The sequence below is a fragment of the Neomonachus schauinslandi genome, chromosome 10 (genome assembly GCF_002201575.2).
Source record: "Neomonachus schauinslandi chromosome 10, ASM220157v2, whole genome shotgun sequence".
Taxonomy (NCBI): Eukaryota; Metazoa; Chordata; class Mammalia; order Carnivora; family Phocidae; genus Neomonachus; species Neomonachus schauinslandi.
Window position 1 is genome coordinate 93,271,393 of NC_058412.1, and position 12,832 is coordinate 93,284,224.

A 12,832-nucleotide genomic window follows, 5' to 3' on the forward strand; every position below is an offset into this window, starting at 1 on the left:
AGAATGAAGAGTAAGAAGTACAAGAGATAAAGAAATGAGAAGAAAGTTAAGAGACAATGAAGGAGCAATTCCAAAGGTCCAACATCCATCTTAAAAGGAATTTAAGAAGAGAATGGAAAAATAAAAAGGGAATAAATAATGAAATCATAGAACAAAGATATTCCCAAGACTCAGAAGGGGCATAAGTTACATTTTAGTAAAATTTCAGAATTTCAGGGATAGAAAAGAAACTAATTCTCAAGACAGAAAGCAAACAAACAAAATTTATTTATATCAGAGTACATTTTATCAGTGACACTGGAAGACCATGAGAGTAAAAACATCAAAAATCTGTTGAGAAGTAGTTGGAATAAGAATTTTATATACAGCCTAATGAGTATTCAAGGGTGATGACAAAATGAAAACTTCTGTATGTATGGACAAAATGAAAACTTCTTGTATATGTATGCACCTACCACTATTTCTAAAAAAATTATTCAAAGATGTACTGAGTCAAAAAAAAAGAAATAAATCCAAAAACAAGAATGGTGTAGGATACATTAATGGACTAAAGCTATATGGTCATCTGAATAAATGCCAAAAGCACATTTGATAAAATTCAACACTCATTCAGAATAACAACTTTTAGTGAACAAGAAATAGAAGAGAACTTCCTTAACTTGATAAAGGATAGATTACCAGAAGCTTGCAGCAAATATTATATACTAAATGAGGAAAATACAGAATCATTCCTATTAAAATCAAGAACACCACAATAGTACCCATTATAAACACTACTACTCAATGGTATTCTAAACATACAATAAAACTAGAAAAAGAAATAAAATACAAATTTTTTAAAATTTTATTTTATTATGTTATGTTAATCACCATACATTACATCATTAGGTTTTGATGTAGTGTTCCATGATTCATTGTTTGCATATAACACCCAGTGCTCCATTTAGTACGTGCCCTCTTTAATACCCATCACCAGGCTAACCCAACCCCTACTCCCCTCCCCTCTAGAACCCTCAGTTTGTTTCTCAGAGTCCATAGTCTCTCCTGGTTTGTCTCCCCCTCCAATTCCCCCCTTCATTTTTCCCTTCCTGCTATCTTCTTTTTTTTTTTAAACATAAAATGTATTATTTGTTTCAGAGGTACAGGTCTGTGATTCAACAGTCTTACACAATTCACAGCGCTTACCATAGCATATACCCTCCCGAGTGTCTATCACCCAGCCACCCCAACCCTCCAGCAACCCTCAGTTTGTATCCTGAGATTAAGAATTCCTCATATCAGTGAGGTCATATGATACATGTCTTTCTCTGATTGACTTATTTCGCTCAGCATAACACCCTCCAGTTCCATCCACGTCATTGCAAATGGCAAGATCTCATTCCTTTTGATGGCTGCATAATATTCCATTGTATATATATACCACATCTTCTTTATCCATTCATCTGTTGATGGACATCTTGGCTCTTTCCATAGTTTGGCTATTGTGGACATTGCTGCTATAAACATCGGGGTGCATGTACCCCTTCAGATCCCTACATTTGTATCTTTGGAGTAAATACCCAGTAGTGCAATTACTAGGTCATAGGGTACCTCTACTTTTAATTTTTTGAGGAACCTCCATACTGTTTTCCAGAGTAGCTGCACCAGCTTGCATTCCCACCAACAGTGTAGGAGGGTTCCCCTTTCTCCACAACCCCGCCAACATCTGTCGTTTCCTGACTTGTTAATTTTAGCCATTCTGACTGGTATGAGGTGGTATCTCATTGAGGATTTGGATTTCCCTGATGTCGAGTGATGTTGAGCACTTTTTCAAGTGTCTGTTGGCCATTTGGATGTCTTCTTTGGAAAAATATCTGTTCATGACTTCTGCCCATTTCTTGATTGGATTCTTTGTTCTTTGGATGTCGAGTTTGATAAGTTCTTTATAGATTTTGGATACTAGCCCTTTATCTGATATGTCATTTGCAAATAGCTTCTCCCATTCTATCGGTTGTCTTTTGGTTTTGTTGACTGTTTCCTTTGCTTTGCAAAAGCTTTTTACCTTGATGAAGTCCCAATAGTTCATTTTTGCCCTTGCTTCCTTTGCCTTTGGCGATATTTCTAGGAAGAAGTTGCTGCGACTGAGGTCGAAGAGGTTGCTGCCTGTGTTCTCCTTTAGGATTTGGATGGACTCCTGTCTCACATTGAGGTCTTTCAACCATTTGGAGTCTATTTTTGTGTGTGGTGTAAGGAAATGGTCCAGTTTCATTCTTCTGCATGTGGCTGTCCAATTTTCCCAACACCATTTGTTGAAGAGACTGTCTTTTTTCCATCGGACATTCTTTCCTGCCTTGTCGAAGATGAGTTGACCATAGAGTTGAGGGTCCATTTCTGGGCTCTCTATTCTGTTCCATTGATCTATGTGTCTGTTTTTGTGCCAGTACCATGCTGTCTTGATGATGACAGCTTTGTAATAGTGCTGGAAGTCCGGAATTGTGATGCCGCCAGCTTTCCTTTTCTTTTTCAACATTCCTCTGGCTATGCGGGGTCTTTTCTGGTTCCATACAAATTTTAGGATTATTTGTTTCATTTCTTTGAAAAAAGTGGGTGGTATTTTGATAGTGATCGCATTGAATGTGTAGATTGCTCTAGGTAGAATTGACATCTTCACAATATTTGTTCTTCCAATCCATGAGCATGGAACGTTTTTCCATTTCTTTGTGTCTTCCTCAATTTCTTTCATAGTATTTTGGAGTTTTCTGAGTACAGATCCTTTGCCTCTTTGGTTAGATTTATTCCCAGGTATCTTATGGTTTTGGGTGCAATTGTAAATGGGATCGACTCCTTAATTTCCTTTTTTCTGTCTTGTTGTTGGTGTATAGGAATGCCACTGATTTCTGTGCATTGATTTTATATCCTGCCACTTTACTGAATTCCTGTATGAGTTCTAGCAGTTTAGGGGTGGAGCCTTTTGGGTTTTCCACATAAAGTATCATATCATCTGCAAAGAGTGAGAGTTTGACTTCTTCTCTGCCGATTTGGATGCCTTTGATTTCTTTTTGTTGTCTGATTGCTGTGCCTAGGACTTCTAATACTATGTTGAATAACAGTGGTGATAGTGGACACCCCTGCTGCGTTCCTGACCTTAGGGGGAAAGCTCTCAGTTTTTCCCCATTGAGAATGATATTTGCTATAGGTTTTTCATAGATGGCTTTTATGATATTGAGGTATGTACCCTCTATTCCTATAACCTGAAGAGGTTTGATCAAGAAAGGATGCTGTACTTTGTCAAATGCTTTTTCTGCAACTATTGAGAGGACCATATGATTCTTGTTCTTTCTTTGATTAATGTATTGTATCATGTTGATTGATTTGCAGATGTTGAACCAACATTGCAGCCCAGGGATAAATCCCACTTGCTCATGGTGAATAATCCTTTTAATGTACTGTTGGATCCTATTGGCTAGTATTTTGGTGAGAATTTTTGCATCCATGTTCATCAAGGATATTGGTCTGTAATTCTCCTTTTTGATGGGGTCTTTGTCTGGTTTTGGGATCAGGGTAATGGTGGCCTCATAAAACAAGTTTGGAAATTTTCCTTCTATTTCTATTTTTTGGAACAGTTTCAGAAGGATAGGTATTAATTCTTCTCTAAATGTTTGGTAGAATTCCCCTGGGAAGCCATCTGGCCCTGGGCTTTTGTTTGTAGGGAGATATTTGATGACTGCTTCAATTCTTAGTGGTTATAGGTCTGTTCAGGTTTTCTATTTCTTCCTGGTTCAGTTTTGGTAGTTGATACATCTCTAGGAATGCATCCATTTCTTCCAGATTATCTAATTTGCTGGCATAGAGTTGCTCATAATATGTTCTTATAATTGTTTGTATTTCTTTGATTTTGGTTGTGGTGTCTTTCATTCATGATTTTATTTATTTGGGTCATTTCTCTTTTCTTTTTGATAAGTCTGGCCAGGGGTTTATCAATCTTGTTGATTCTTTCAAAGAACCAGCTCCTAGTTTCATTGATCTGTTCTACTATTCTTTTGGTTTCTATTTCATTGATTTCTGCTCGGATCTTTATTATTTCTCTTCTCCTGCTGGGTTTAGGCTTTATTTGCTGATCTTTCTCCAGCTCCTTTAGGTGTAGGGTTAGGTTGTGTATTTGAGACCTTTCTTGTTTCTTCAGAAAGGCTTGTGTTGTTATATACTTTCCTCTCAGGACTGCCTTTGCTATATCCCAAAGATTTTGAACAGTTGTGTTTTCATTTTCATTTGTTTCCATGAATTTTTTAAATTCTTCTTTAATTTCCTGGTTGACCCATTCATTCTTTAGTAGGGTGCTCTTTAGCCTCCATGTATTTGAGTTCTTTCTGACTTCCCTCTTGTGATTGAGTTCTAGTTTCAAAGCATTGTGGTCTGAAAATAGGCAGGGAATGATCTCAATCTTTTGGTACCAGTTGAGACCTGATTTGTGACCTAGGATGTGATCTATTCTGGAGAATGTTCCATGGGCACTAGAGAAGAATGTGTATTCCATTGCTTTGGGATGGAATGTTCTGAATATATCTGTGAAGTCCATTTGGTCCAGTGTGTCATTTAAAGTCTTTATTTCCTTGTTGATCTTTTGCTTAGATGATCTATCCATTTCAGTGAGGGGGGTGTTAAAGTCCCCCATTATTATTGTATTATTGTCAATGTGTTTCTCTGCTTTTGTTATTAATTGGCTTATATAATTGGCTGCTCCCATGTTAGGGGCATAGATATTTACAATTGTTAGATCTTCTTGTTGGATAGATCCTTTAAGTAGGATATAGGTCCTTCCTCTTCCCTTATTATAGTCTTTGGTTTAAAATCTAATTTGTCTGATATAAGGATTACCACACCAGCTTTCTTTTGGTGTCCATTAGCATGGTAAATGGCTTTCCACCCCCTCACTTTCAATCTGGGGGTGTCTTTGGGTGTAAAATGAGTCTCTTGCAGACAGCGTATTGATGGGTCTTGTTTTTTAATCCAATCTGATAGCCTGTGTCTTTTGATTGGGGCATTTAGCCCATTCACATTCAGGGTAACTATTGAAAAATATGAATTTAGTGCCATTGTATTGCCTGTAAGGTGACTGTTACTGTATATTGTCTGTGTTCCTTTCTGGTCTATGTTGCTTTTAGGCTCTCTCTTTGCTTAGAGGACCCCTTTCAAGATTTCCTGTAGGGCTGGTTTTGTGTTTGCAAATTCCTTTAGTTTTTGTTTGTCCTGGAAGATTTTTATCTCTCCTTCTATTTTCAGTGACAGCCTAGCTGGATATAGTATTCTTAGCTGCAAATTTTTCTCATTTAGTGCTCTGAATATATCATGCCAATTCTTTCTGGCCTGCCAGGTCTCTGTGGATAAGTCTGTTGCCAATCTAATGTTTCTACCATTGTAGGTTACAGACCTCTTGTCCTGAGCTGCTTTCAGGATTTTCTCTTTGTCTCTGAGACTCGTAAGTTTTACTATTAGATGTTGGGGTGTTGACCTATTTTTATTGATTTTGAGAGGGGTTCTCTGTGTTGCCTGGATTTTGATGCTTGTTTCTTCCCCAAATTAGGGAAGTTCTCTGCTATAATTTGCTCCAATATACCTTCTGCCCCTCTCCCTCTTTCTTCTTTCTGGGATCCCAATTATTCTAATGTTGTTTCATCTTATGATACACTTATCTCTTGAATTCTGCCCTCGTGATCCAGTAGTTGCTTATCTCTCTTTTTCTCAGCCTCTTGATTTTCCATCATTTGGTCTTCTATATCACAAATTCCCTCTTCTACCTCATTTATCCTAGCAGTTAGAGCCTCCATTTTTTATTGCACCTCATTAATAGCCTTTTTGATTTCAACTTGGTTAGATTTTAGTTCTTTTATTTCTCTAGAAAGGGTTTCTCTAATATCTTCCATGGTTTTTTCCAGCCCAGCTAGTATCTTTAAAATCGTCATTCTGAACTCTAGTTCTGACATCTTACTAATGTCCATATTGATTAGGTCCTTGGCAGTCAGTACTGCCTCTTGTTCTTTTTTTTGAGGTGATTTTTTCCATCTTGTCATTTTGTTCAGAGGAGAACAGGTGAATGAGAGAACAAAATGCTAACAGGGTAACAATGACCCCAGAAAAATATACACTAAACAAAACAGAAGAGACCTGAAACCAGGAGAAAAGAAGGGTCTGAAAGAAAAAAAGAAAAAGAAAAAGATTTAAAAAACAAAAGAAAGCAAAACAAAAAAACAGAATATGATCAAATATGATAGGCTGGTGCATAGATCAGTGCCACACACTAGATTTTGGGCTCATTTTGGTCTGTTAGAAAAAAGTGCCTCCCAAAATTTTAAAGAAAGAAAAACTTATGTATGTACAAAAATAAGGGCTAATACAATGAAGGGATGGAATATGACTGTAAAGATGAAAATTATAAAAGATTTTATAAAAGGAATTGATAAGAAGTTGCTTGAAAAAAGAAAGAAGAGGATTTAAAAAAAAGGCGGGGAGAGAATGTGATCAGGCAGGAGACTAGAACGAAGCCATACACTAGAGATTTAGGGTATATTTTGGTCTGTTAGAAGAAACTATATCCCAAAATTTTAAAGAGAGAACAACTTATATATATATATAACATATATATATATATATCAAAATAAGTTTAACTACTGTGAAGGGATAGAATATGACTCTAAAAATGAAAAATAAAAAAGATTTTTTAAAAAAGGGATTGATAAGATGTTGGTTGAAGATGGGAAAAAGAAAAATTCAAAAAAAATAGAAAAAGAAAACTAAAAAAATTAACTTTGAAAGACTAAAGAATCATGGGGAAAAAGCCATGAATTCTATGTGCAGTATTCCCCTAGCTCTGGAGTTCTGCCATTCTCATTGATCGGTAAACTTGGTCTTGGCTGGCTGTTCTCGCTGATCTTCTGAGGGAGGGGCCTGTTGCCGTGGTTCCCAAATGTCTTTGCCGGAGGCGGAATTGCCCTGCCCTTGCTGGTCTGGGCTAAGTAACCTGCTCCGGTTTGCTCTCAGGAGCTTTTGTTCCCTGCAAGCTTCCCGTACAGCTTTGGAGGACGAGAGTGAAAATGGCGGCCTCCCAATCTCCGCCCCAGAGGATCCGAGAATTCGGGGCCCTGCTCCTCAGTGCACCCCCAGAGAAAAGCAGTCAGTCACTCCCGTCTCCCCGGTCTCCAGCCGCACACCGTGCTCACCCGGCCTGTGATCGAGCGTTTCTATCTCTGGCACCCGACCCCGTGGGGAGTCTCCAAACCCAGCAGATCCCTGTGGTGCGCTCCTGTGCCTCTCCTCCTGGTGGAGGAAGGGGAGTCTCCCCGGATCTGCCGCTTGTTGGGTCCCTGCTGGAGGAGCAGTGGCCCGACTGTGCCGCAGATCACGGTTTATGGCAACCCTGAGCTGAGAGCCCGCTCCTCGGCTCCGTCTCTGCAGCCGTTTCCCAGCTCTGATACCTGGGAGCTCTGCCGCACTCAGGCACCCCCAGTCTTTCTGTGACCCCGAGGGTCCTGAGACCACGCTGTCCTGCGAGAATTCCACCCCTCGCTTAGCCACTGGAGAGATGTCCCTCAGCAGAGCCGACTTCTAAAAGTTCCGATTTTGTGCTCCACGGCTTGATGACTTGCCAGAAGTGGCCGACGGAGACCCCCTCCCCCCGCTGCTATCTTCCCGAATATCGCCTCAGATTCACTTCTCCGCACGTCCTACCTTCCAGAAAGTGGTCGCTTTTCTGTTCAGAGTTGTTGCTATTCTTTTCTTTGATCTCCTGTTGAGTCTGTAGGTGTTCAGAATGGTTTGATCCCTATCTAGCTGAATTTCTGGGACCAGACGAAATTTAGGTCTCCTACTCCTCCGCCATCTTGCTCCTCCTCCAAAATATAAATATTTTTAAAAGGGGGTGTGGCAGATTCTATTTTCTAAAGACGGTCACAAGAGTAATTTGCATCCCAAATGCTCTTTGGTAGACAGACCTTGCCATACCCACATCAAGAAGTGGAGTCCATTTCTCCAACCCTGGAATCTGAGCATGCTCTGTAACTGCTTTGGCCAATAGAATATGGTAGAAATGATGCTGTACCAGAAAAGAGAATCAATTGAAAACTCTCAGAACTAGTAAGAGACTTCCAAAACGTGGCTGGAAATAAGATCACAATTACAAAAATTAGTATTTTTCTCACATACCAAAATAAACATTTAGAAAGTACAATGAAAAAAAAAGTATCTAATCACAATACCCAGAAAAATATAAAACAAGTAGAAATAAATCATAAATGTCTAGGACTGTATCAGTCAGGGTCTCAGCAGGAAACAGATGGTATGTTCAAATTAGGATAACTGGAGGTGGGTTTAACAAAAAGACTTTTTACAAGAAGGGGCAGGACATAGGGAAACCAGTAAGGATGGTGTAGCAGCAACTGCAAGCTATCACCACCCTAGGTGGGTGGCATGGGAGGTACTAGTTACTAGAGTCCAAATTGAGAGGGTCCTGGAGAAAAGGCCACCTTGGAAAGGTCAGGGAACTCAATGGAGACACCAGCCAGCTCAAGGCATCCCAACCTCACTCTCCTCCCTTCCTCTCCTCAGGGCTCCCCATTGGCCAAACCCAGTTAGAAGCTGAGGGGTGAAGGCACCCATGATGTTGCCTACCAGGTCAGGCTCCCTGGGGCAGTACAGGGCAGAGAGGAAACCTATAGGGGCAAACAAAATACCTGGCACAAGAAACTTGTATGCTAAAAGCCACAAAACTTTAGTGAAGAACCCAAAGGAATTCAACACCACCACCACCAAAACAGGAAGCCATGTTCCTAGAAAGTCTCAGTATTTTAATTGTCGATTCAGCCTAAATTGTTCTATAAAAACCACGAAGGTGCAAATAAGTTCATAGTAAGTGTTAGAAGGCTTATCTGAAAGAGGAAAGGTCTTATTAAAAGCAAGAGAATTTATTAAAAAAAAAAAGATAAGTGAGAAAAGACTCCCCTACAAGATATACCAGACATAATACAACAGATATTGACAAATGAATCCATGGAACAGAACAGGAGAATTTAAAAATAGACACAGGGACATGGAAATTTAATGTAAAGGTGGCATTTTAAATCAGCAGGAAAAGAATGAACTGTTCAGCAGTAAATATTTAGGAAGAACTGGTTGTGCATTAGGAAAAAAATAAAATTACTTGTCCAATTGACCATACACATGCACACGCACACACCCACACACACACACAATGCATGTAATTAAGTGCAAGGAAGACTGTAGGAATGGACCGATGCCCAACTATTAATAGTAGTAATCCTTTGGGGAGAGCAGTAAGACTTTTGGGGGGGGTCCTAATGGAAGGTTATTTGAATTTTTAAAATGTGAATGTTTTCATGTATTCTCTGTCATATTTTAAACTGAAAAAGAAATGGGAAATTCAAAGTCAACCAAGTGGGATGCAAGCAGATGATGATTTATATCCTTCCAAAAAATGTATAGCCTTCAAAAAAAAGGTCATTCATATTAAATATGCAAAAATGAAAAAGAGGCATTGTGTGCTAATTCATGATATAAAAAGGCACAATCCAGGAAATCAATGTCTATTTTGCAATTTACCATTTCATCTCTGATAACTGCAATGCCAACTATTTGTTCTGCGACTTCAGCTACAAATGCCTTCATTGGTGTTCCATCCTGAAAAGATAAGCATGGATTTTAAGACCCTTAAAAATATAACTATCAAGGTTTCTCTAAGGAGTCAGTTGTGGGCCTTAAGCATGGTCACCTAATGACAATGACAGTCAGAGCCAACATCCATCAGTACTTACCTTTGGACCATGTACTAAGTTAAATGTCTTCCCTGTGTTCACTGAATCCTCATTCCTACAAGGTAAATATTATCACTACCTCTATTTCACTTACAAGAAAATAAGGCTTGGGGGGGCTGAGGAACATGCCAAGACTTCCAGCTAGTAAGGGATGAATCTGTGATTCAAACCACAGTCCCTTTGACTTTGAATCCATTTTCTTTAGCTCTACATCAGTGGTTCTCAAAAATTATGATCTCAGGACCCTATTCCCTGAGGACTCCAAAGAGCATGGAGTAGTGTGTTAAAGCTATCTATTGGTAGTTTCTGTATTAGAAATTAAAACCGAGAAAAAATTTAATTTGTTTATTCATTTTTGTTTAATTTACTAATTAAAACAAAATTTAAAATTTGACAAAAATATTTAGAGAGGAGAGTAGCATTGTTTTATATTTTTGCAAATCTCTTTAATGTCTGGCTTAATGGAAGGCAGCTGGATGCTCATATCTACTTCTGCATTCAATCTGTTGCAATATGTTATTTTGGTTGAAATAAATGAAAAAAAAATCTGTCTTCACAAAGATACAGAGTTGGAAAGCAGAGAAGTATTTAAACAACCGTTTCAGATAATTATGGATATTCTTCTCTGATGATCCACCAAAACTCAACAAGTGGTACTGTTTTAAAGATGAGCTGCAATGTGGAATCTGAAACCATATCAATAAATTGGTATACATTGTCACATTAAAACCCATCCATCTATTCTGCTGTTTGAATGAATCTTTTACTATGTGTGATTTTGTAACATCATGTTTTATCTAGAAAATATTGGTTCACCAAACTTACACATATTTCCCAAATGTTGACCTATGACAAAATATCAAAGCGTCACATTTGATAATATCATCACCAGCCTCATCAGAACAATTTTTAAGTTTTTGGAAGCTGTCAAGCTCATGATGAGAGATACTGATTTTCCAAAATTCTGATTTTTTATTGAAAGCTTGGATTTTATCAGAGGGAACAAATGCTGTCAGTTGTTTCCTTGGAGAGACAGCCTCACTTCATTCATTTTTAAGAAAACGTCTGGTCTCCAAGACCGAATAACCACATTTTGTCTGCCAGCTGTTCTTTCAAGTAAAAATGGTGTTGCAGGAGAACAGTGGCTGGGTCAGCATGAAGATCAAATAATTGCAGAAATGCTTTCTCTTGAAACAAACAACTTCAGTCTACAGCAGAAGAGCATTATGTGCATTTCTCATTTTTTTGTCACAACAGAACATTGAAAATATAGGTACCTAAGGATTGAAGTTTAATAAAGTTAATAATTTTTACTGCTTCAAGTGAAACTAGCTTTTCCTTTTTTTTAATTGAAATTTATATGGAGATAGCTGCAGACTCACAAGCAATTTTAAGAAATAATACAGAGAAATTCCTTGTACATGTTGCCCAGTATCCCATCATGATAACGTTCTGCAAAACTCTAGTATATTATGACAAGAAGGGAATGCACATTGCTATGATTGTGTGTATGTGTATCAAGTTCTACACAATTTTATACCCTGTAGAGGTTCATGTATTCACCACCACAGTCAAGAGACTGAACGGTTCCAACACAAAGATCCCTTGGGTTGCCCTACAAGAACCATACCCATCTACTCCCTGTCCTCCTCTTGTCCTTAACCCCTGGCAACAAATAATCTCTTCTCCATTTCTAAAATTGTGTTATTTCAAAAATGCCAAATAGGTGGAATTATATAGTATGTAACCTTTAGGGTTTGGCTCCCTCCCATCCCCCAGCTCAGCGCAATTCTCTGCAGATTCATCCAAGTTGATGCATGCATCAACAATGCATTCCTTTGTATTGTTAAGTATTACTCCATGGCATGGATGTGCCACAGTTTACCCACTCACCTGTTGAAGGACATCTGGGCCAATTCTGACTGCTTATGAACAATCGTGTACAAGTCTTCATTTCTCTGAGATAAATGCCCAGGAGTGCAATTACTAGGTCATATGATTGTTGCTTTGAGGTTTTTGAAGAAACAGCCAAAATGTCTTCCAGAGCAATGGTATCATTTTACATTCCCACTGGCAACATATAAATGATCCTATTTCCCTGCATCCTCCCTAGCATTTAGTGGTGCCTCTCTTTGTGTTTTAGCCAGTCTGTTGATGTGCAATGCTATCTTTGCTAGGCTCTCTTTTCCTTATTGTTCTTATGAGTGAATGGCGATGAAGAAACCGATGAAATCTGGTGCCCACTGCCTTGATCCACACCGAGGCTCCCAAGGTTTACCCACCACTGCATTTGCACCATCAGTGTGAATATCAATACAGTGGAAAAGGAAAATAGTTCCTTATTCTTATTTTGCAAATAGTTTTCACTTCACAGAACCCCCCTGAAAATTGATGTCTCAGAGACCCCTATGACTCCTTAAACCCCACTTTGAGAACAGGGTGATACATCATACTGCATTGGCAGGTCAGGAGGGAAGGAGCAAATAAATGAAAAACAAAAAACAAAAAACCCAAAAAGATCAAGACAAACCGAAACAGAAAACATGTGCTAGAGAGAAGTTTTATTTTAATTTGATGTCTTGATAAATATTAAATATTTCACTGTGTTCAGGTGTTTGGTGTCTCCCTCTTGATGACTAAAATTTAACTAAAGTGCTTATTCAAAAGAGCCAATAACTGGAAACGCCCCCAAATGACAGTAGAAAGAAGAAATAAGTTGTGGCATCTTCATGCAATGAAATACTTTACAGCACAATATGGGTGAATCTCACAAACACAGTGCTGAGCAAAAAAACCTGATACCAGAAAACATACTATGTGATCCCTTTAAATAAAGTTCAGAAACAGGCATAACCAATTTATGATCTTAGAAGTTAAGGTGATATTAACCTGAGGAGAAAGTAACTGAATGGGAGCATGAAGGGGACTTCAGGCAGGCTGGGGTTAGTCTGTTTCCTGAAACAGGTGCTCATTAATTACATGGTATATTCAAATTGTGAAATCTATCCAGCTGTTTATTGGTTATAGTTCAA

At 38.5% G+C, this 12,832-nt stretch overlaps 1 protein-coding gene across 1 annotated transcript in view; it reads right to left on the minus strand.

The window, feature by feature from the left end:
• Nucleotides 1-12,832, minus strand: part of CFAP61 (cilia and flagella associated protein 61) — a 290,863-nt gene that overhangs the window by 160,222 nt on the left and 117,809 nt on the right. The window contains exon 14 of the mRNA XM_044918685.1: nt 9,589-9,666. Coding sequence (XP_044774620.1) covers nt 9,589-9,666 — 78 coding nt within the window. The remainder of the gene's footprint in view (nt 1-9,588; nt 9,667-12,832) is intronic.